This window comes from Carcharhinus amblyrhynchos, chromosome 1 (genome assembly GCF_965287045.1).
Source record: "Carcharhinus amblyrhynchos chromosome 1, sCarAmb.v2.hapA, whole genome shotgun sequence".
NCBI lineage: Eukaryota > Metazoa > Chordata > Chondrichthyes > Carcharhiniformes > Carcharhinidae > Carcharhinus > Carcharhinus amblyrhynchos.
In genome coordinates, this window is record NC_137324.1 from 48,018,437 (window position 1) to 48,044,095 (window position 25,659).

The 25,659-nt window shown below is 43.8% G+C and overlaps 1 protein-coding gene across 2 annotated transcripts in view; it reads left to right on the forward strand.

The window, feature by feature from the left end:
* The window catches only part of LOC145362534 (A disintegrin and metalloproteinase with thrombospondin motifs 12-like), a 510,217-nt gene that overhangs the window by 363,121 nt on the left and 121,437 nt on the right, over window positions 1-25,659 (forward strand). For both annotated transcript variants that reach the window (XM_080218577.1, XM_080218596.1), the window contains exon 14: window positions 70-190. In XM_080218577.1, coding sequence (XP_080074703.1) covers window positions 70-190 — 121 coding nt within the window. The remainder of the gene's footprint in view (window positions 1-69; window positions 191-25,659) is intronic.

Here is a 25,659-nt window from a genome sequence, read left to right on the forward strand (position 1 = left end):
AGGCAGTTTGATCAACGATTTGATGTGGAAACAGAAGGAAATTTATTAAATTGTTTGTATTTCTTCCAGACTGTTGGGTGTGATTATGAGATAGAATCCAATGCAGTTGAAGATCAGTGTGGGGTGTGCCATGGAAATGGCTCTTCCTGTCAGACGGTTAAGAAGATGTTTGAAGAGAGTGAAGGATTAGGTAAGATTTTTATCCGCAAACCAAGTCTTGGTTTCATAGCAAAAAACAACTATGAGAATTTTGACAAGTTCCTGAGTCATCTGTGTCCTGACAACTTACTGTGTGCCTGATCTTTACACATTAACTTAGATGATGCTTGGCCTGTCAGCACTTGTTACTGGTGGCAAAACTGTAATATGCCCATGACATTATTGCCTACTTCACCACAGTGACTACACTTCAAAAGTGTTTCATGGGCTGTCAAGCAGTTTAGGAGGTCCTGAGGTTGTCATTATCATCATCCACTGCAAATCTGCCATGCTGCTTCTGCCTGGTCTTTACATAATTTGTGACTGATATTCATGATGGTGCAGGATCTATATATCAACGTTGAGCCCTTGTCTATGGTTTGAAATCTTGGCACCGACTCTGATGCCACTAACCTTTTCCTCGGCTGTTTACAGGTATAGCAAACCTGCACGATTATGTTCACTCACTTAGCAATCTTCCTCCATGCACCCTGCATTTAGAACATAAGAACACAAGAAGTAGGAGCAGGAGTAGGCCATCTAGCCCTTCGAGCCTGCCCCGCCATTCAGTAACATCATGGCTGATCTGTCATGGCTCAGTTCCACATTCCTGCCCTCTCCCCATAACCCTTAATCCCCTCTCTTATCAAAAACCCATCAACCCGCGTCTTAAAAATATTTAGCGAGGCAGCCTCCACCACTTCAACGGGCAGAGAATTCCAGAGATTCACCACCCTTTGAGTGAAGAAGTTCTTCCTCAACTCCGTTCTAAACCATCCCCCCTTTATCTTGAGGCTGTGCCCCCTAGTCCTACTGTCCTTTCTGAGCGAGAAGAGTCTTTCCACCTCTATCCTATCCATCCCATTCATCATCTTATACGTCTCAATGAGATCTCCCCTCATTCTTCTAAACTCTAACAATTACAAGCCTAGTTTATTCAGCCTCTCCTCACAGCTCAACCCCCTCAACTCCGGCATCAGCCTAGTAAACCTCCTCTGCACTCCCTCCAAGGCCAAAATATCCTTGCGTAAGTACGGCGCCCAAAACTGCACACAGTACTCCAGCTGCGGCCTCACCAATGCTCTATACAGCCGCAGCAAGACCTCCCTAGTTTTATATTCAATCTCCCTCGCTATGAAGGCCAGCATCCCATTCGCCTTCCTGACCACCTGCTGTACCTGCAAGCTGGGTTTTTGCGACTCATGCACAAGGACCCCAAGGCCCCTCTGCACCGTCGCCTGCTGCAGTTTTTCGCCACGTAAGTAATCCTTCCTACCATTATTCCTACCAAAGCGGACCACCTCGCACTTGCCAACATTAAATTCCATTTGCCAGTTCCTGGCCCATTCGCCCAGCCTATCTAGATCCTTCTGTAGACTCTCCGCACCCTCTGCACAATTTGCCGTTCCACCAATCTTGGTGTCATCAGCAAATTTCGACACCATACACTCGGTTCCCTCCTCCAGATCATCTATATAAATGGTAAATAGCTGAGGCCCCAGCACCGACCCCTGGGGCACTCCACTGGTCACCAACCGCCAATCTGAATAGCACCCATTGACCCCCACTTTCTGCCTCCTATTTGACAACCAATCCTCTATCCACGCTAACACCCTACCCCCAACTCCATGTCCCCTGACCTTCTGCAATAACCTCTTGTGAGGTACCTTGTCAAACGCCTTCCGAAAATCAAAAAACACCACATCCACCGGCTCTCCTCTATCCACCGCCCTAGACACATCCTCATAGAACTCCAGTAAATTTGTCAGACACGACTTCCCTTTAACGAAACCGTGCTGCGTCTGCTCTATCAAGCAATTCCCCTCAAGATGCCTCGCTATTTCCTCCTTGATGACGGATTCTAACATTTTAACAACAACAGACGTTAAACTAACCGGCCTATAATTCCCTGCCTTTTGCCTGCCACCCTTCTTAAACAATGGCGTAACATTAGCCATTTTCCAATCTTCCGGCACTTCCCCGGAATCCAGCGACGGCTGGAGAATAACCACCAAGGCATCCACTATCACCTCCGTCATTTCTTTCAGAACCCTCGGATGCATTCCATCCGGTCCTGGGGACTTGTCCACAATCAGTCCCTCCAGTCTGTCGAGCACCGCCTCTCTAGTAACAGTAATGTCATCGAGACCCTCCAGTCCTACCACCTTTCTATCTCTAACATCCAGCAAATTATTCACGTCCTCCTCCGTGAAGACAGAAACAAAAAAGTTATTCAAGACTCAGCCATATCCCCATCCCCTACCACTAAGTCCCCCTTCTCATCCTCTAAGGGACCAACGTTCACCCTAGCCAGCCTCTTCCTTTTTATATATTTATAAAAATTTGTTGATGGATGCCCTTCATTATAGAAAAGGCAATTTGCTTTCATTGGATGTCCTGCAGTAACACCACCAACCATCATTATTGCCACCCTCATTACGATCCTAATGTTTCCAAATCAGATGATGCTTTCTGAAAATTTATCAGCACTTCCAAACGATGGGAAAAAAAACCCAGAAAATGTACAGTGGTTAGCACCACTGCCTCACAGTTCCAGGCACCTGCATTCAATTCCAGCCTTGGGTGACTGTGGAATTTTCACATTCTCCTGGTGTCTGCTTGGGTTTCCTCCAAGTGCTCCAGTTTCCTCCCACAGTCTAAAGATGTATGGGTTGGCCATGCTAAATTGCCCTATAGTGTTCCAAGATGTGTCGGTTAGATGGTTGAGCCTCGGTAAAATGTGTGGGTTACAAGGATAGGGCCTGGGTAAGGTACTCTATCAGAAAGTCGGTGAAGACTCGATGGGCTGAATGGGCTCTCCTACATTGTAGGGATTCTATGATTCTATGAAGTCTGGTTGCTGCTATGCAGACCAAAACAAAGTTAACTTTTCAGGTCTGTGACCTTTCATCTGATCTATTCTGTCAGAGGTTGCTGTGTGTTTTTAGCATTTTTTGTCTTTGTTTCAGATTTCCAAAAGTTGCAGTAATATGCTTTTGTCCTCAAAGGGACAGATAATCATGTAGAGTGCAGCTACATCCCAGTTATCTTGCTTGAGCAGGCTGCTCAATCAGTTGTTACTGCTCTGCAATAAACAGGGTGCATCACAGCTGTATTCTGTCAGAATAATATGTCAAATGTCAAATTTTAAAGCTGGTGGCCGGTTAGTTTAACAACAGTTCACAGGGGAAAGCAGGAGGATTTGTTGGGGAGGGTGTGTGTGTGTGTGTGTGTGTGTGTGTGTGTGTGTGTGTGTGTGTGTGTGTGTGTGTGTGTGTGTGAAGACGTTCACTTGAATTGGTGATTGATATGCACAAATCAGACCAATTGCAAAGTTGGACTGCAGGTGACTTAGAATCCCTACAGTGCAGAAGGAGGCCATTCAGCCCATTGAGCTTGCACCAACTGTCTCTTAACCAGGTTGACTGGGAGCAAAAACTTTATGGTGGGATAATTGGGGAACAGAGAAGGACTTCCAGTGCGATCTTTCACAGTGCTCTGCAAAAGTATAGACCAGTGATAAGGAAGGACTGTAGGAGAAGAGATAATCAGCCATAGATATCTAAGGAAATAAAGAAGTGGATCAAATTGAAAGAAAATACATTCAAAGTGGCAAAGATTAGTGGGAACCTAGAGGATTGGGAAATATTTAAACGTCAGCAGAAAGCCACAACAAAAGCTATAAAGGAAAGTTGAATGGATTATGAGAGTAAACTCACTCAGAATATAAAAACAGATAGCAAAGGTTTCTACAAATATATAAAACGAAAAAGAGTGGCGAAGAGTAGCTCCTTTAGGGGATGAGAAGGGGGATGTAATAACTGGAAATGAGAAAATGCCTGAGGCAGTGAACAGGTATTTTGTGTTAGTCTTCACAGTGGGAGACGCAAATAACATGCCAAAAATTGATGACAGGAAGGCTATGGCAGGTGAGAACCTAGAAACTATCATTAGCATGAAAGAAGCATATTGGGAAAGTTAATGCGGCTAAAGGTAGACAAGTCTCCTGGCCCTGATGGAATGCATCCCAGGGTACAAAAAGAGACAGTGGGAGAAAAAGCAAATGCACTAGTGATAATTTACCAAAATTTGGTGGACTCTAGGGTGGTTCCCACAGATTGGAAAATAGCAAATGTGATGCCACTGTTTAAAAAAGGAGGTAGACAAAAGGCGGGTAACTATAGGCCAGTTAGCTTAACTTCTGTAGTAGGGAAAATGCTTGTATCTATCATCAAGGAAGAAATAGTGAGACATCTGGATATAAATTGTCCCATTGGTAAGACGCAGCATGGGTTCATGAAGGGAAAGTCATGTTTGACTAATTTGGTAGAATTCTTTGAGAACATTACATGTGCAGTAGACAGTGGGGAACCTGTGGATGTGTTGTATCTGGATTTCCAGAAGGCTTTTGACAAGATGCTGCACCAAAGACTGCTACATAAGGTAAAGGTACACAGTGTTACGGGCAATTTATTAGCATGAATGGAAGATTGGTTAACTAAGAGAAAGCAAAGAGTGGGGGTAAATGGGTGTTTTTCAGGTTGGCAATCAGTGACTAGTGGTGTACCCCGTGGATCAATGTTGGGACCGCAATTGTTTACGATTTACATAGATGATTTGGAGTTGGGGACCAAGTGTAGTGTGTCAAAATTCGCAGGTGACACTAAGATGAGCGTTACAGCAAAGTGTGCAGCGGATGCTGAAAGTCTGCAAAGGGATATAGATAGTCTAAGAGAGTGGGTGAGGGTTTAGCAGATGGAGTACAGTGTTGGTAAATGTGAGGTCATCCATTTTGGTAGGAATAACAACAAAATGGACTATTATTTAAATGGTAAAAAATTGCAGCATGCTGCTATACAGAGGGACCTAGGTGTCCTTGTGCAGGAAACTCAAGGGGTTGGTTTGCAGGTTCAGCAGGTAATTAAGAAGGCAAATGGAATTTTGTCCTTTATTGCTAGAGGGATGAAGTTTAAAAACAGTGAGACAGTGTTGCAGCTGTATAAGGTGCTGGTGAGGCCAACCTGGAGTACTGTTTACGGTTTTGGTCTCCTCACTTGAGAAAGGATATACTGGCACTGGTGAGGGTGAGAGGAGATTCATTCGGTTGATTGTGGAGTTAAGAGAGTTGGCTTATGAGGAGAGACTGAGTGGGGCTATACTCATTGGAATTCAGAAGAATGAGGGGAGATGTTATTGAAACATATAAGATTATGAAGGGAATAGATAAGATAGAAGCAGGGAAGTTGTTTCCACTGGCAAGTGAAACTAGAACTAGGGGGCATAGCCTCAAAATAAGGGGAACAGATTTAGGACTGAGTTGAGGAGGAACTTCTTCACACGAAGGGTTGTGAATCTGTGAAATTCCCTGCTCAGTGAAGGAGTTGAGGCTACCTCATTGAATGTTTTTAAGCCAAGGATAGATAAATTTTTGAACGGTAGGAATTAAGGGTTATGGTGAGCGGGCAGGTAAGTGGAGTTGAATCACAAAAAGATCAACCATGACCCTATTGAATGGTGAAGCAGGCTTGACGGGCCAGATGGCCTTCTCCTGCTCCTGGTTCTTATGTAGGCCGTTTCCCTGTAATCCTACATATTTACCCCATCAACCTACACATCTTGAGACACTAAGGGGCAAGTTAGCATGGCCAATCCACCTAACCTTAACACCTTTGGAGTGTGGGAGGAAACCGGAGTGCCCGAAGGAAACCAACGCAGACACGGGGAGAACATGCAAACTCTACACTGACAGTTGTCTGAGGCTGGAATTCAACACAGGTCTCTGCCCCTGTGAGGCAACAGTGCTAACCACTTTGCTACCATGTCACCCATTTGGCAGAGCTTGTGGGACAGGACTGAAGTTCGTCAGAACTTTCTCCTACAGTTGGGTACTCACAAATGTGAATCAAAAACATTTTAATCTAAGTTGATGGTTTCTGAGGAGTACAAGTTCAAATTACTTTTACTAAAAAGTATCATTTTCATAATTTAAAATACCTGCATACTTCCAGTATTGTTCACTTTTTCCTAAAAGTGTTATGCACGGACAATAGTAAAACGAAGTTTTTAAAAACTCTCCTTTTTCCAGGAAGAGTAAACCCTTGTTGCTGTTCAATGCAGTGGTTTACTTTAATTGAGATAATTATTCATTTAATTGCTTTCTGGAAATCGGCTGTTGTTTTCTGGTGTCAGTGCATCAACTGCTTTTACTTGAGCACTTCTATTGTTGCGGTTGCGAATTGCTGGAACCTAGATTTAAAAAAAGAGTGGCAGCCTATTAAACATCTGTCCCAATTATTCATTGTTTGGCTTCATTTGAAAGAGATGTTAAACGGCTGCTCTCATCACTCCTATACCATTGCACAAAGTCAGGACCAATTCTGTTATATGTTGGAGAATGTTGACTTGTTAATAGATGAATTGCAACACCAGCCACGTTCCACGACTGAGAACGTTGGCTCCTGATGGCCTTAATAATCATAATAGATTGCAAAGCTCTGAACGCAGGATGTCAGCTCTACAAATCACTTCTTTATGCACTTTAAGAACATAAGAACATAAGAAATAGGAGCAGGAGTAGGCCATCCAGCCCTTCAAGCCTGCCCCGCCATTCAATAAGATCATGGCTGATCTGTCGTGGCTCAGTTCCACTTTCCCGCCCTCTCCCCATAACCCTTAATCCCCTCTCTTATCAAGAACCCATCAACCAGCTTCTTAAAAATATTTAGCGAGGCAGCCTCCACCACTTCAACGGGCAGAGAATTCCAGAGATTCACCACCCTTTGAGTGAAGAAGTTCCTCCTCAACTCCGTTCTAAACCGCCTCCCCTTTATCTTGAGGCTGTGCCCCCTAGTCCTACTGTCTTTTTTGAGTGGGAAGAGTCTCTCCACCTCTATCCTATCCATCCCATTCATCATCTTATACGTCTCAATGAGATCTCCCCTCATTCTTCTAAACTCTAACGAGTACAAGCCTAGTTTATTCAGCCTCTCCTCATAGCTCAACCCCCTCAACTCCGGTATCAGCCTAGTAAACCTCCTCTGCACTCCCTCCAAGGCCAAAATATCCTTGCGCAGGTGCGGCGCCCAAAACTGCACACAGTACTCCAGCTGCGGCCTCACCAATGCCCTATACAGCTGCAGCAAGACCTCCCTACTTTTATATTCAGTCCCCCTCGCTATGAAGGCCAGCATCCCATTCGCCTTCCTGACCACCTGCTGCACCTGCAAGCTGGGTTTTTGCGACTCATGCACAAGGACCCCGAGGTCCCTCTGCACCGTCGCCTGCTGCAGTTTTTCGCCCCGTAAGTAATAGTCCTTCCTACCATTCTTCCTACCAAAGTGGACCACCTCACACTTGCCAACATTAAATTCCATTTGCCATTTCCTGGCCCATTTCATTTTATTCTTTTTATTTCAGTACAGAAGATCAGTAGAAGCACAATATTACCTTTGATGATAATAGCAAAGGCCTGTTTGACACATTCATTTGACATTCCTCTATCAACTATTTCAATGTAGAATATCAATACACTGTTTTTGTGGTTTAACCTAAAGTTCTACTGACTCTGCTACTAAAAAGTATCATTTTCATAACTTAAAATACATGCACACTTTCAATAATGTTTTGTCTAGAAAGAGGTGAGAGTAGTCTAAATTGTGGATGGGGAATTATTCCACGTTCCTTCTACAAAATAAACCTTGTACCGTTAACGCAAATTTTCCTTTTCAGCAATTCTATGTCCGCTATTGTCAAAAGAAAACTGTGCTTCAGCGTGTTTAGATTCTTTTTCCACCTGATCAAGATTTTGATGTAGTGGTAATGCCATTGAACTAGTTAGCCAGCAAGCCCAAACTAAAATTCAGGATCATGGGTTTGAATCCTATTGTGGGGTATTTGAACCCATGAGGGGGTCATGATTTAGGTGTATAAAGTTATGAGGGGTATGAGCAGGGTGAATAGGAAGCAACTAGTCCCCTTGGTTGGAAGGAGGTCAATTAGAAGGGAGCATAGTTGGAGGGTAAGGAACAGGAGATTCAGAAGGGATTTGGAAAAAACCGTTTTTATTCAGAGGTTGGTGGGAATCTGGAATGCACTGCCTAGGAAGGTAATGGAGGCTGGAAAGTTTACAACCATTAAAAGGTATTTGGATGAGCTCTTGAAATGTCATAACACTCAAGGATATGGGGCAAATGCTGAAAAATGGGATTAGCACACCTTTAGTGCTAGTTATAGTTGGTGCAAACTTGATAGACCAAAGGGCCTTTTTTGATCTAGTTTTATTTATTATTGTCACATGTATTGGTATACAGTGAAAAGTAGTGTTTATTGCGCGCTATACAGACCAAGCATACCATTCATAGAACATTTAAGGGAGAAGGAGAAGAGAGACTGCAAAAAGTAGTGTTACAATCGTACCTGGGGTGTAGAGAAAGATCAACTTACTGTGAGGTAGATCCATTCAAAAGTCTGACAGCAGCAGGGAAGAAGCTGTTCTTGAGTCAGTTGGTACGTGACCTCAGACTTTTGTACCTTTTTCCCAATGGAAGGAGGTGGAAGAGAGAATGCCAGGGGTCCACGGGGTCCTTGATCTTGCTGGCGGCTTTTCCGAGGCAACAGGAAGTGTAGACAGAATCAATGGAGGGGAGGCTGGTTTGCGTGATGGACTGGGCTTTGTTCATGATCCTTTGTAGTTTCTTGTGGTTTTGGCCAGAGCAGGAGCCATACCAAGCTGTGCCTTTTCTGCTTTCTATGACTCCACAGCCAAAAACCTACCATCTCACTTGCCCCAGAATCCTGGCCTCCATGGGATGGGATTTTGCGATTTTGCCCTAGCGAGGTTGTAAAATCCTGCCCTTTGACTCTATGATAGTAACTGGGACAGCTTACGTTCAATGAAATAAATCTGATATGAATAACTAGTGCTAATCTTAGTAATGGCAGCCAGGAATCCATTGTAAAAGCTCAGCTACCTTCGGTGCCAACATCGTGCAAGCGCAGCACTAGTGTTTTGACCCCATTTTGTCATTGCGAGTGACAGCAGCCAGGAGCAGACGTGCTTATCAAGTAGCTATTGGAGCAGCAGGGCACTGTTTTACAAAATAGGAAAAGAATCTCACCAAAAAAAGTCAAGGAACATAAGAACATAAGAACATAAGAAATAGGAGCAGGAGTAGGCCATCTAGCCCTTCGAGCCTGCCCCGCCATTCAATAAGATCATGGCTGATCTGTCGTGGCTCAGTTCCACTTTCCCGCCCTCTCCCCATAACCCTTAATCCCCTCTCTTATCAAGAACCCATCAACCCGCTTCTTAAAAATATTTAGCGAGGCAGCCTCCACCACTTCAACGGGCAGAGAATTCCAGAGATTCACCACCCTTTGAGTGAAGAAGTTCCTCCTCAACTCCGTTCTAAACCGCCTCCCCTTTATCTTGAGGCTGTGCCCCCTAGTCCTACTGTCTTTTTTGAGCGGGAAGAGTCTCTCCACCTCTATCCTATCCATCCCATTCATCATCTTATACGTCTCAATGAGATCTCCCCTCATTCTTCTAAACTCTAACGAGTACAAGCCCAGTTTATTCAGCCTCTCCTCATAGCTCAATCCCCTCAACTCCGGTATCAGCCTAGTAAACCTCCTCTGCACTCCCTCCAGGGCTAAAATATCCTTGCGCAGGTGCGGCGCCCAAAACTGCACACAGTACTCCAGCTGCGGCCTCACCAATGCCCTATACAGCTGCAGCAAGACCTCCCTACTTTTATATTCAATCCCCCTCGCTATGAAGGCCAGCATCCCATTCGCCTTCCTGACCACCTGCTGCACCTGCAAGCTGGGTTTTTGCGACTCCTGCACAAGGACCCCGAGGTCCCTCTGCACCGTCGCCTGCTGCAGTTTTTCGCCACGTAAGTAATAGTCCTTCCTACCATTCTTCCTACCAAAGTGGATCACCTCACACTTGCCAACATTAAATTCCATTTGCCATTTCCTGGCCCATTCGCCCAGCCTATCTAGATCCTTCTGCAGACTCTCCACACCCTCCGCACAATTTGCCTTTCCCCCAATCTTGGTGGAAGTCTGTTCTCTGACAAAATGAAGATTTTTAATGCACTTTAACAAAAAAAATTTTTGCCTGGTTAACAACACTCATATCTTTGGGCATCTAAAAGATTCTTATAACCAGTGCAGTAAACATTTAATGAGTTGCTTATGATAATCCATAATGAGGATTTCAGATGTTGAACTATGCCTGCAAAGTTCGTGAGTCATTAATTATCAGGGCCTCAAAAAGGCCTTAGGGCGGCACGGTGGTACAGTGGTTAGCACTGCTGCCTCACAGCACCAGGGACCTGGGTTCAATTCTGGCCTCGGGTCACTGTCTGTGTGGAGTTTACACATTCTCCCATGTCTGTGTGGGTTTCCTCTGATTTCCTCCCACCATCCAATGATGTGTGGTTTAGGTTGACTGGCCATGCTAAAATGTTCCTTAGTGTCAGGGGGCTTAGCAGGGTAAATATGTGAGGTTACGGGAGTAGGGCCTGGGTGTGATTTGATCTGATTTATTATTGTCACATGTATTAGCATATTGTGGTCAGTGCAGACTCAATGGGCTGAATAGCCTCCTTCTGCACTATAGGGATTCTGTAACAATAAAGTTGTAACATTCAGAAAGAAAACAATTCTCAATTTGCAGCTTCTAACTATATTTTAATAAGTATTCTACCAATATACATCTCAGGAACATGATAGGGTTATTGAAAAAATATTGCTACAAAAACGCTTTCCAGGTGAATGACATTATTGGATTGCAGTGCACATGTGCAGATGTTATCAGCGGCCATCTTATTTGGCCACCTTGCATTGGCAAGAGACAGTGTAAAGAAACAATTACTTCACTCATGTTCCTTACCTCCATGTGACAGCAGACCCACAGCAATGTGGTTGACTCTTAACTGCCCTTTGAAATAGTCAAGTAAGTAATTCAAAGGCAATTAGGGAAGATTGAGCACGTAAGGAGAAACCTTACCCACTGATGGAAGCGTCAGCAGGAAACAGATTTAAAATAATTGGCAAAAGAAAACAGAAATTAGGTGAGAATTTGTTCCATGGCGCAAGTTGCAATTGATCTGGAATTACACTGCCTAAATGTTTGGTGAAAGCATCTCCAATGGAAAGTGAGAATTGATTATGGATTTTAAAAATGAAACATTTAACATGTTACATGTAAAGGGAATTGATTAACTCATTCAAAGATCAGGCACAGGCACACTTAGTGGAATCTTGCCACCCTGCTGCAGTGAAGGGACCATTTGAAATACAGCTTTCTTACCAATGCATCTTAGCAATGTTGCTAGAATGAAGATCTGGGGGTGAAATAAAGTTGTAAATAATCTTTTCACATGGAAAACTCATTCGTATGGAAGTGTGGTGTCAAAGACAATACACAGAAATTATGAGACAACTTTTGCAACAGCCTAGAAAAGCTGGTACTGTACCAACATTTGTTTGCAAAAATATATTCGTAAAATATCTGAAAAAACATTGCAAACATTTCATAATGGCTGTCAGACAAAGTGCAGTCATGTTCAGGTTTTTCACATAGATCCCATTGCACACTTCTCTTTTAAATGTTTTACTCCATCCTTAAAGTTATAGCGTCAATGGTCAGAATGGACAGATGGATCTGAATCCATTCCTTGCTTGCTCCAAAAACCAACTTCAAAATCTTGTTGAATCCAATTCAAGATCCCCACAAAAGAGACAAACAAGATCCAAGCTGACAATAGAAGGCATTGCATCTTGGGCTTGATGTGGTGCTTGATCTGGAGTTCAGATGAATGAAGGGAGGATCTCATAGAAACTTATGAAATTCCAGCAGGACTAGATAGGGTACATGCAGGGACGATGTTCCCAATGATGGGGGAATCAGGGGTCATAGTCTGAGGATTTAGAGCAGACCATTTAGGACGGAGGTGAGGAGACATTTCTTCACCCAAAGAGTGGTGGTCTGTGGAATTCATTACCACAGGAAGTAGTTGATGCCAAAACATTGAATGTATTTAAGAGGTGAATGGATGTGGCAGTTGGGGTGAATGGGATTAATGGTTATGCAGAGAAAGCAGGATTATGCTATTGAGTTGGATGATCGGTCATGATCGTAATGAATGGCGGAGCAAACTCGAAGGGCCAATTGGCCTCCTCCTGCTTCTATCTTCTATGTTTCTATGAATTTAGCCAAAAGGCAAAGAAACAATCAAATTGCATTGTGAGGCACAGAAGAAGGTGGAAAGAAAGATTCACAGAAATTACCAGAGACATTTTTGATAAGGAGTCAAAAAGTAGCAGCTGCTTTAAGGGAAGGGCGACTGCAGCTGGTGTTCCTCGTCAATATGTTCTCTTTAGTAAGCTCTGTTTGGATTTCCAAGAGGTCTGAGCAGAGATAGACTTGGCTCAGAATGACTAAGAAGCCAGTGACAGGCAGATTTTTTAAATGAGTCTCATTGGGCTGAATCTTAGCACACAAGCAGGTGGGTTGGGTTCAGGCCAGATGTGAAAATGTTGAAAATCTGAATTCCGATCCCAACTGAACACCAACCCATCACTTCCAGGATTTACAGAAACAGGGCAGTCAATGGGGAGGTGGATTGGCAATTTATATATCCCAATGAGGCTGGCAGCCTTTGATTTAATCTGCTTCACAGGTTTTGCAGTGGGCAGCCATATTCATAAGCCTGGGGAATTTGGCCTGCTGACGTGAGATGAAAGCCACTTTGGGAAGAAGCTAAGTACCTTTTCAGCTTCATGTGTGTTATCAGGAGCACTTCCTCCAACCCGATCCCAAAGCTCCTTCTCATCAGAGATTGTCCTCCCCATATAATAAATCCCTGGATTGGGAACGCACAATTCCTCCAAACTTATCCCAGTGAGTGAGTCAAATCACTCACTGGGATAAGGGAATGGAACCCACTGGGAGCACAAACATTCCTCTTCTGAAATCAGTATTCATTTCCTTGGGGCATTGTGGGAGGAGGACTGTGAATCCCACCTGCAGCCTGCTCCAGGGTCCTCCCTGCCTCACTGGAAGTGAACTCTGGCAATCAGACTGACTTCGGGGCAGGAGCCAATCAATAACGAACGATTCACCCTCTGGAGTCAACTTCATGTGGGGGAATTCCATAGGCCATAAGATATTGAGTAGAATTAGGCCATTCAGCCCATCGAGTTTGCTTAGACAGCGGGCAGCGTCGGAGCAGGCAGCGGAGTGAGAGGGAAGCTGAGTGAGCTGCAAGGGCTTAGGATCAAAGGGCTGGGCAGAAAAGGGCCAGGTAAGTTTGACTTGTAAACTATGTTTAGTAATTACTAAGGGGCAATAATGGAGGGGCATGTGATGTGCTGTTTCTGTATGATGTGGGAGCTGGTGGACCCCAGGGTCCTTCCCAGTGACCATGTCTGCAGTAAGTGCTAGTTGCTGGAGGAGCTCCAGCTCAAAGTAGATGAGCTGGCCTCTGAGCTTCAGACACTGAGGCTCATCAGGGGGAGGGAGGATGCCATTGATAATGGGGTGCAAGAGACATCCACACCCCCTGGACTGGTTCACTCTAAGGGTCAGGAACAAGAGGGGGCTGCTGGGGGGAGGAAGGAGGGTGGGGAGAGGAGGAAGGAGGGAGGGGAGAGGAGGAAGGGGGGTGGGGAGAGGAGGAAGGAGGGTGGGGCCCAAATGCCTCAGCCTCTCAACCTGCATAACAGGTTTGAGGTTGTTGCTTCCAGTGTGGACAAGAACAAGGGCTGTGAGGTTGATGAGCAAACTGCACACAATACAGTGATGCAGACACAGGACATAGACAAAGAGAAGGTAAAAAGGAATGTAGTGGTAATTGGGGATAGTGTGGTTAAGGGTACAGACATTGTCTTTTGTCACAATGATAAAGAGCACAGAAGGATTTGTTGTCTGCCTGGTGCTCGGGTCCAGGATGTCGCATCTGGGCTGCAGAGGAACCTGGAGTGGGAGGGTGAGAACCCGGTTGTTGTGATGCATGTTGGTGCCAACGACATAGGCAAAATGCGAACTGAGGGTCTGGAGAGGGAGTATGAAAAGATGGGAATGGAATTAAAAAGCAGAACTGACAAGGTGGTTATCTCTGGATTTCTACCTGAACCGCGTGCAGATGGGCATAGGGTAGATAGGATTAAAGAGGTGAATGGGTGGCTCAGGGATTGGTGTGGGAGGAATGGGCTTGAATTTATGGGGCATTGGCACCAGTATTGGGGCAGGTGGGATGGTGTTGGTCTGAACCGTGCTGGAACCAGAGTCCTGGCAAATCGTAAAACTAGGACTGTAGATAGGGCTTTAAACTAATTGGGGGGGAGAGGGTGCAAGGGTAGGTGAAATTACAGGGTCTAAAGTAAAGCATAGGGTACAGGTACGGGAAGAGGTCAAGTGTGTCCTTTGTTTGAACAGAGGGGAGTATGATAGGATGAGAGAGGAATTGGCGAATGTAGATTGGGGGCACAGATTGGTTGGTAGGTCTGCTGAGGAACAGTGGAGGATCTTTAAGGAGATCTTTCTCGGTGCTCAGCAGGAATTTATTCCGATGGTAAAGAAGGATCATAGGAGAAGAGATAATCAGCCGTGGATAACGAAGGAGATAAAGGAGAGTATTAAATTAAAAGCTGATGCGTTTAGAGTGGCTAAAAGTAGTGGGCAAGAAGAGGATTGGGAGAGGTTTAAATATCAACAAAGGATGACGAAGAAGTTAATAAAGAAAGTAAGGATAGACTATGAATCTAGGCTAGCGCTAAATATAAAAAAGGATAGTAAGAGTTTTTATAAATATATAAAAAGGAGGAGGCTGGCTAGGGTGAATGTTGGACCCTTAGAGGATGAGAGGGGGGATTTAGTGGTGGGGGATGGGGAAATGGCTGAGGCCTTGAATAATTTTTTTGCTTCGGTCTTCACGGAGGAGGACGCGAATAGTTTGCCGGGTGTTAACGATGGAAAGATGGTAGGAGTGGAGGGCCTGAATGAATAATGGTAGGAAGGACTATTACTTACAGGGCGAAAAACTGCAGCAGGCGACGGTGCAGAGGGACCTCGGGGTCCTTGTGCATAAGTCGCAAAAACCCAGCCTGCAGGTGCAGCAGGTGGTCAGGAAGGCGAATGGGATGCTGGCCTTCATAGCGAGGGGGATTGAATATAAAAGTAGGGAGGTCTTGCTGCAGCTGTATAGGGCATTGGTGAGGCCGCAGCTGGAGTACTGTGTGCAGTTTTGGTCGCCGCACTTACGCAAGGATATTTTGGCCTTGGAGGGAGTGCAGAGGAGGTTAAATAGGCTGATAACGGAGTTGAGGGGGCTGAGCTATGAGGAGAGGCTGAATAAACTAGGCTTGTACTCGTTAGAGTTTAGAAGAATGAGGGGAGATCTCATTGAGACATATAAGATGATGAATGGGATGGATAGGATAGAGGTGGAGAGGCTCTTCCCGCTCAGAAAGGACAGTAGGACTAGGGGGCACAGCCTCAAGATAAAGGGGGGGGTGGTTTAGAACGGAGTTGAGGAGGAACTTCTTCACTCAAAGGGTGGTGAATCTCTGGAATTCTCTGCCCATTGAAGTGGTGGAGGCTGCCTCGCTAAATATATTTAAGACGCGGGTAGATAGGTTTTTGGTAGGCAAGGGGATTAAGGGTTATGGGGAGAGGGCGGGAAAGTGGAACTGAGCCACTTCAGATCAGCCATGATCTTATTGAATGGCGGGGCAGGCTCGAAGGGCTAGATGGCCTACTCCTGCTCCTATTTCTTATGTTCTTATGTTCAATCATGGCTGATCCGTTTCTGAATCTTATTCTCCTGCCTTTTTCCTGTAACCTTTGATCTCCTTACCAATCAAGAACTTATTTTTCTCTGTCTTAAATACATTCAGTAACTTGGCCTCTGCAGTCCTCCGTGGCAATGAATTCCATAAATTCACCCTCTGGCTGAAAAAATTCTTCCTTATCTCAGTTCTAAAGGGTCATCCCTTTACTCTGAGGCTGTGCCCTTGGATTCTAGTCTTTCCTACTAATGGAAACATCATCCCCAAGTCCATTCTATAGTCCATTCTCTCCAATCCTTTTAGTATTCTATAAGTTTCAATGAGATTGCACCTCATACTTCTAAACTCCGAGCGCAGAACCAGAGTCTCCAAAACCCGATTCATCCAACTACACAACCTTTCCATAGAAATTCAGGCCACCATGATTGAATCAGACCAACATCAATACTGACTAAGTGGAGGAAAAAATGAGACAAGAAACCTCCCTTTTCAGTTTTAAGAATATAGCTGAGGCAGATAGAAGGCGTGAATATAGGCAGCAAAGAATTTTGATCATCATCCTGGTTGCCTAACTTTTATTGCCCATAAAATTTTATTGCTGATTTGACTGGTTTACAGACTGTTTTAACTTGAGTATTCAGCATGAAGCAGGCATGTTCAAAAGATTTTATTGGGAGGGGATATAATGACATTGATTTTCATATTTGTTGATATCAGATGAACAGTTGGGGAAGAATGCTAATTGGCGATATCCCTGGTCGGGCCTCATTAGCATGCTATTAGAGACCTGCTTTCACATTTGGAGTTGCATTTGGATTAGTGTTGCTTGCTGATTGGGGGATGGTGGTAAATCTAGTAACTTGGCTCATTCTTTGGTGCTAAATCAGTGAGAGTCTACAGAGACAAGATGTCGGTGGGGTAGAATGTGATGCTGGAAGGGGAAGGGCTGTGTGCTGGAACTAACAGTAAACAGTCAATTCATGCTTCTGCTCTTTTCATGTAGCATAATTTTCCTACTTTCTAAAATCAAGTGTAGTTTTGCTGTCCTGCACTTAGTTGAAGTCACGAGGTTACACTGAGGCTTCATTTGAAGCAATTTTTTAAAGCAGCATCTAAGCCTTTTGGCTGAGATGTAAATGAGATCAAGCCTTGGAAGAAGTGCAATGCCTGCTCCAATCAGCTTGGATCATGTCGATCAAACCCAAGACAGGAAGTGAAATGCCTGTCTTGTCAGCTTGGATCTAGAATGTTACACTTGCTGAGACTTTGAATTGGATTTTGGATTGAATTGGATATAAACAAAAAAAAATTCCTACTTTCCTGCAATTAAGTATTGGGAAACCTGAGGAAGTGGGATGGGATTTACAGCAGGGCCCACCAATCAGAGGTCTGTTGATTAAATCAGTGGGACTAAAGATTTCAAAGGTGGGCAAGGTCAAAAAATCCCAGCTACTGTGTTCGACTGTTTTAAATTATCTGTTTGTTTATCTGACACTTAGTACTGGATGAACAGGAATTTCCTCCAACTAATTATTCAAAAAATTGAAACCATTATTTTTGTCCCCTGTTCTAAACTACTCTCCTCATCACTGATTCCTCCTTTCTCCCTGGCAACTGTCTGAAATTAAACCGGACCATTCACAATCTTGATCTCATATTTGCGCTTTAGACTTTATATTTGCACATCACTGAGGCTGCTCATTTCTACCTCCTTAAAATAGCTGGTCTTCCTCTCTTTCTCAGCTGATCTGCTGCTGAAATCCTCCCTCATGTTTTCATTACCTTTAATCCAGGCTGGTCTGCCATATTCTTCTCTCCATAACTTGAGGTAATCCAAAGCTGAGCTGTCCATGTCTTAATTTGCATCAGTTTCTGCTCCCTTATCACCCTTCTGCTTCACGGTTCTCAAACAAGCAACATCCTGAGTTCATAATTCCAAGCTTTATTTTCAAATCCTTCCCTGGCTTCCCCACATCCCTCCCAGCTTATCTCCCTCCAAATCTCTCCATCTTCACACGCCTCCCTCTGCACTGCTTCCTGAGATAACTGTGCTCTCCTAAATCTTACCTCTTGTACTCCCCCAATTTTAATTGCAACATCATTGGTGACTGTGCCTTCGGTTGCCTAGGCCTCAGCTTTGGTATAGGTTCTCTATGCCTCTCTGCACCTCCGCCTCAATTTCCGCTTTTAAGACACTCTTTCAAAGCTATTGCATTGATCAAGCTGTTGTGTATTGGAGACATGATATAAGGGACCAACTTGGGTTAGAAACAAATGGAGCTTTCTAATGGTGTGTGACCTCTTCCATGGCTGCTTTTTTGGGCTCCACCTCTCCCCCGGACTGGGTCTGTTACGTCATTTCTGATGCACACTTTAATATAACATTGCTCCAATGAACCAGTAGAAATAAATATAGATACATAACAACAGCTTTTGATCTTCCAACCAACATATCCTCATGTGGCTCAATGTCATATTTTGTTTTACATTGCTCTTGTGAAATGCCTTTGGAGATTTCATTGTGTGAAGGATATTATATACTCATTGTGGTTCATGTTGTTGTTGATTTCTGTTATACTCTGCTGGAGCTGGAGGTACAATAACCAGTACGATTGAGGAGGTACACACTGGGGTTTTAGCAGACAGATTTATTTATGTTTCACATTCCAGCATTTATTGTTTATTTATTTGATGTGCACCCTACAGGGTTGAGATCAGAACTGCCAACAGCCTGTGGTGACCCTGATGAGGTCACAGCATAATCGCTTAATTGTTCCCTTAAAGGGGCCGTGCCACAACACAGTAATTTGCTAAATACACAATCTACCTCCACCTTTACTTCTAGAGTCCAATGACAAATTATGGATGTTTGTAAATATAGCATCATTATTACCCTGTACATATTAAGCTAGGCAGCACTCAATAGGAGAGGCAATCAGGAGGCTGTCAAGCCCTTGCTCGTTCTATTCGTCACTCAGGCACGGAAAGGTGTCTAACCCTACACAGGTTCTTAAGCATGTAAATTTTGTTTCCCTGGAGTGGTCTTGTTACTGTCACAGTAGGGAAAGTGGCCACAGTGATAAGAGCTGCCAGTCATTTCTGACTTGATGATTGTACCAGTATTAGCAAGCCCTGCATCCAGGGCTAGAGAGGATGGTTCATCTCGAGGTTCTGGCAAGCCATTGTGGGCAGCCAACAACTGGTCAGCATGGCGTCTTATAACCAGTTCATCCTCAGTTTGGACCATGTACAATACAGGACCAGTCCGAGCCAAGACAATTGTAGGGATCCAGTTCTCCTGGGTAGTATTGCTATGTGCCAACATGCATTCCCCTTGGTGAAACAAGCATCATTTGGCACTCACTTGTCTCCTGGGCACTCATAAATTTGCTATCACCGATGTCTCATGGAATGTTTAAAGATCAAATGTCATTCTCAGCTTCCTCCTCGTGAGTAACAGTGCGGGTGAACTCTGTGTGGTCTTATGTTTAGTATTCCTGTAGAATGCCAAGAAGCTACTGTGATGTAGGATTAACAAACCTTGGTCTCAAGAAGCTTTCATTGAGTGTTTTAGGGATAGCACAAATTGTTCCACTAACCCATTGCAGCTGGCTCATAGAGCACTGATTTGATATGTTAGATTCCACTCCCTTCTGAGGTAATCTTCAAATTTGTGCAACGCAAACTATGGCTAGTTGTCACTGACAATTTATTCCAGTTTGCCAAATATATTAACATACATAGAAAATAGAAACTGGAGTCGGCAACTCAGCCCTTCAAACCTTCTCCATTCATTATGATCATGATTGATCATTAAATACAATACCCCAATCCCCCCCACCGTCTCTTCCACAAGTTCCCTCCTCAATCATGCTGGTTATTGTACCTCCAGCAGGATATAACAGAAATCAACAACAACATGAACCACAATGAGTATATAATACCCTTCACACAATGAAATCTCCAAAGTCACTTCAGAATTGATCCCTTTAGCCCGAAGAGCTATATCTAATTTCTTGAAATCACACATTTTGACCTCAATTACTTTCTCTTCTAGTGGATGCCACACATTCACCACTCTCTGTGTGAATAAACTCTTCTCACATCAGTTCTAAAAGGTTTATCCCTTATCCTCAAACCATGACCCCTAGTTCTGCACACCCCCACCATCAGGAACATTATTTATGAATCTACCCTGTTTAATCATGTTGGAACTTTATGTTTCTATGAGATCCCCTCGAATGCTTCTAAACTACAATGAGTATAATCCTAACCAATCTAGCATCTCTTCATTTGACAGTCCTGCCAACCCAGGAATCAACCTGGTAAACCTTTGCTGCATATAAAGGCTTCATCAAAGCCCAATACAACTGCAGGAAAATATTTTTATTCCTCTATTCAAAATCTGTGACTTTGAAAGCCAACGTACCATTTCCCTTTTTTTACTGCCTGCTGTACTTGCATGCTTATTTTCAGCGACTGATACACGAGGACTCCAGGATCTCGCTTGCTGAGTATCTGCCTCTCTCAATTTACAATCAAGTAATAATCCGTCTTTTTATTTTTGTTACTGAAGTGGATAACCTCACATTTATCCACATTATACTGCATCTGCCACGCATGTGCTCACTTACTCATATCGTGCTGAGGCTGGGTGTGAAATAAGCAATATATTGAGGATGCACAGCAGGGTTTTAGCAGACAGGTTTATTTATCTGATGTGCACACTGCAGGGTCGAGATTAGAACTGCCGGCAGCCTCTGGAGACTCCTGTAAGGTCACGGCAGAATCGTATGAACATTCCCTTAAACAGGCCACACAACAGTTTCAAAGCAACCTTCTAAAATCATTGGATGCTCCAATGATTAGTTAAGCTGTCTATGTAGTCAGTCCTCCAGGGTGAGACATAGGAAAAATGTTTAATAATTCGTAAATTACTAGAATAGCCAGTTCACAGTCTGACTGACAAATACTAATTTATCATTTGGTATAACAAAGACCTTGTCATTAGTACTAGGTTGGTGAATAAAGAAGAAGAGGGGTGGAATTTTATGGCCTCGCTCATTCTGAAATCGTAAAACCCCATCCGAGGTCAGTGGAGCTTTCCATGGGGGTGGCACAGTGATTAGCCCTGCTGCCTCACTGTGCCAGGGATCTGGGTTTGATTCCCGGCTTGGGTCGCTGTCTGTGTGGAGTTTGCACATTTTCGCTGTGTGAATGTGGGTTTCCTTTAGGCACTCCAGTTTCTTCCCACAATCCAAAGAAATGCAGGTTAGGTGAATTGGGCATGTTAAACTCTCCCTCAGTGTGCCCAAACAGGTGCCGGAGTGTGGCGACTAGAGGATTTTTACAGTAACTTCATCACAGTGTGAATGTAAGCCTACTTATGACTAATAAATATACTTTGACTTTGGACTTTGATGCTTCACCCCTTGCCCACTCCGATTCCTGTGGCAAGCAGGGCAAGAAGTCAATTTGAAAATTAACAGTGAAGTTCCCAACAACAATGATTTCAGCAGAAGAAAGATTGGCCTGCTTAAAGAAAATTAGCATTTTCTTGAGGTCGTGCTACTTCTTTCTTTACATTGCACTTAATGACCTTGAAGTATCCTAAAGTATTTAACTCAGTAATTAATTGCTTTTGAAGTGCTGTAGCTTTTATCTTCATTATTGGTTCATCTGCTGCCAGTAAAATGCTCCTCTAACCTTGTCAAGGTTAGAAGCGCTGTGGAAAAAGTGAATTAATAAACTGAGAGAGAGATCCTTGCAGCCACAGGAGATTGAAACTGAGCAAGAAGTCATTTGATTGGCAAGCCTTTCAGAATGAAAGCAAGGGGCAAACATTTAATTGGAAGGTGAAGGAACAGTGCAACAGCTAAAAGCAAGAAACAAATGATAACTGGTACTCAAAATGGATGAAATGGAAAATTGATGCCCTAAGTATTGCTGAGATATAGGTTAAAGCAATTAGGCGAAGCAATGATGTAGTTACATAAGTACAGTCATGTAGAGATTATGTTACTGGATTAGTTATTTAAAAGTTTCAGCAATAAATCCAGATAAAAATGAGCTCAGACCTAAACATTAATTCAAATTACATATCCACAAATAAATGTCTGGAATTGGTAAAAATGAGCTTGAAGCAGCCAACTAATAAAAGTTCAACGAGTTTACTGATGTCCTTTAGGGAAAGAATCTGGCCACCCTTGTTCAGTCTGCCCTATTAATGACTCTACCCTACACTAAGGTGATTAGCTGAGGGAGATTACTGAGGGAGATAGGGAATGGGTGACCACCAGACAGAGGAAAAGTAGGAAGGCAGTGCAGGGATCCCCTGTGATCACGTCCCTCCAAATTGGATATACCATTTTGGGCACTTAGGAGATGGCTCGCCAGGGGAAGATTATAGTGGCCAGACTCACGACACCATGGCTGGCTCTGATGCACAGGAGGGCAGGAAAAAGAGTAGCAGAGCTATAGTGATATGGGATTCAGTTGTAAGGAAAATAGACAGGCATTTCTGCAGACGGAAATGAGACTCCAGGATGGTATATTGCCTCCCTGATGCAAAGGTCAAGGATGTCTCGGAGCAGCTGCAGGGCATCTGGAGGGGGAGGGTGTATAGCCAAGTATTGTGGTACATATAGGCACCAACAATACAGATTTTAAAAAATGAGATGAGGTCCTTCAAGCAGAATTTAGGAGTTAGGAGTTAAACTAAAAATTAGGACCTCAAAGGTACTAATCTCAAGATTGCTACCAGTGCTACGTGCTAGTCAGAATAAAAATGTCAGGATAATTAAGATGAATATGTGGCTTGAGGAATGGCGCAAGAGGGAGGGATTCAAATTGATGGGGTATTGGAAATGGTTCTGGGAGAGGTGGAACCTATATGAATCAGGGCACCTGGGCAGGACTGGAACCAATGTCCTAGGGGAATGCTGTTCGGGAGGATTTAAATTTTTAAATTGATGTAGCGGGGCATGGAAACCAATGCAGGAAGTCAGAAGTAAAGTGGAGACAGAAACAAAAGGCAGTAAGGGGAAAAGTGGAAGGCAGAGAAACCAAAGACAAAAATCATAAAGGGCCACAGTACGGAGACTGTGGAGAATTCAATGAATGGCTTCAGTAAGACTAAGAGAAATAACACGAGAAGAGTGTACAAAACGTGACAGGACAGATCATCTGAGGTGAGTTTGATTTAATGCAAGGAGTATGACTGGTAAAACAGATGAACTTAGAGCATAGATTACCACATGAAATTATGATGCTGTAGCAATTATGGAGACTTGGATGAAAGAGGGGCAGGATTTAAATGTTTCAGGCAAGATAGGGAGGGTGACAAAAGAGGTGGAAGTGTTCCTTTACTGATGAGGAGATTGTCATAGCTCTTCAGAGGGAGGACACCTTGGTGGGATCATGCAGTGAGGCATTGTAGGTAGAACTCAGGAACAGGTATGGTGCAATCACACCGTTGGGGTTGTACTACAGATCTCCCAACAACCAGTGTGAAGTGGAGGAACTGATATGTCACCAGATTATGGGAAGATGTAAAAACAACAGGATTGTTTTAATGGGCAATTTTTAGTTCCTGAACATAGACTGTGATTGCTTTAGTGCTGGGGGCTTAGACGGGGCACAGGTTTGTTCAGCGTATCCAAGAGTGCTTCTTGAGGTAATCTGTAGATAGTTCAATTTAGGAAGGGCTTATCTAAGACCTGGTTCTGAGAAACGAGCCCGGATAGGTGATTGATGTCTCAGCGGGGGACCATTTTGGGTCTTAATTGTATAAATGTCAAGATATTTGTAGAGAAGGATAGAAGTAGTCCAAGAAAGTACTAAACTGGGGGAAGGCTAACTAAAACAGTATAAAAGCCAGGGAAGGCTGTTTGAGGGTAAATCCACAATTCAGGACAAGTGTGTCCCTGTAAAAATGAGGGATAAAAATGGCAAGATTTGAGAACCTTGGATGACAAGAGAGATTGTGAGTTTAATGATAAACAAGAAGGAGGTATCCATATTTATCAGGAAATTGAAAACTGATAAAACACTTGGTCAGAACATTGAATACAGGAGTTGGGACGTCTTGTTGAAGTTGTACAAAACATTGCTAAGGCCGTTCTTGGAATACTATTCTGGTCACTGAATTATAGAAAGGATATTATTAAACTAGAAAGAGTGCAGAAAAGATTTACTAGGATGCTACGGGGACTTGATGGTTTGAGTTATAAGGAGAGGCTGGATAGACTGGGACTTTTTTCTCTGGAGCGTAGGAGGTTGAAGGGTGATCTTACAGAGATCTATAAAATAATGGGGGGCATAGATCAGCTAGATAGTCAATATCTTTTCCCAAAGATAGGAGAATCTAAAACTAAAGGGCATAGGCTTAAGGTGGGAGGGGAGATATGCAAAAGTGTCCAGAGGAGCAATTTTTTCATATAGAGGGTGGTGAATGTCTGGAAGAAGCTGCCAGAGGTAGTAGTAGAGGGGGGCACAATTTTTTCTTTTAAAAAGTGTTTAGACGGTTCCATGGGAAAGATGGGTATAGAGGGATATGGGCCAAATACAGGCAATTGGGACTAGTTTAGGGGTTTAAAAAGAAGGGCGGCATGGACAAGTTGGGTCAAAGGGCCTGTTTCCATGCTGTAAACCTCTATTACTGACACTTGAGGAATACAAAGATAGCAGGAAAGAGCTTAAACAGGGACTTAAGAGGGCAAAAAGGGGCCATGAGATGTCCTTGGCAGGCAGAATTAAGGAGAATCCCAGGGCTTTTTATGTGGAAGAGGTGGAAGAGAGTAGCTAAGGAAAGGGTGGGTCCACTCAGTGACAGTGGAGGGAATGTGTGTGTGGAACTAGATAAAGTGGGTGAGGTCCTTAACAAGTACTTTGCATCAGTTTTCACAAAGGAGAAGAATGTGGTGGATGGTGACTGTAGAAAGGAGGATGTTAACATTCTAGAGCATGTTGAGCTAAGAAGGAAGGAAATATTTTAAGTTTTCAAAAGCATTAAGGTGGACAAGTCCCCGGGGCCAGGTAGGTCTATCCCACAATTCTGAGAGAAGTGAGGGAAGAAAGGAGACCTTGGCCAAAATCTTTGCATCCTCTTTAGCCACGGGCGAGGTACCAGAGGATTGGAGAGTAGCTAACATTGTTTCTCTGGTTAAGAAGGGCAGAAGAGACAATCTGGGAAATTACAAGCTTGTGAGCCTTCCATCAGTGATGGGGAAATTATTGGAGAAGATTCTTCAGGACAGGGTTTACTCACAACTGGAAGAAAATATGCTTCTTCGTGATAGGCAGATGGTGTTGTGAAAGAGAGGTCATGTCTTACAAACATGCTTGAGTTTTTTGAGCAAGTGACAAGAAAAATTGACCAGGGTGGGGCAGTGGATGTTGCATACGTGGACTTTAGTAAAGCCTTTACTAAGATTCCTCATGGCAAGTTGATACAGAAGGTAAATGCGTATGGGACCTGAGGTGAACTGGTAAGATGGATACAAAACTGACTTGGGCATAGAAAGCGGGGAGAACCAGTGCGAGAATACTTTTCTAACAGGGGTGTGTAGTAACATGCAGTGTTCCACAAGGATCAGTACTGGTGCATCAGTACTGGGTCCACACATGTGCACTTGCATCCAGCCACCCATATACACACGT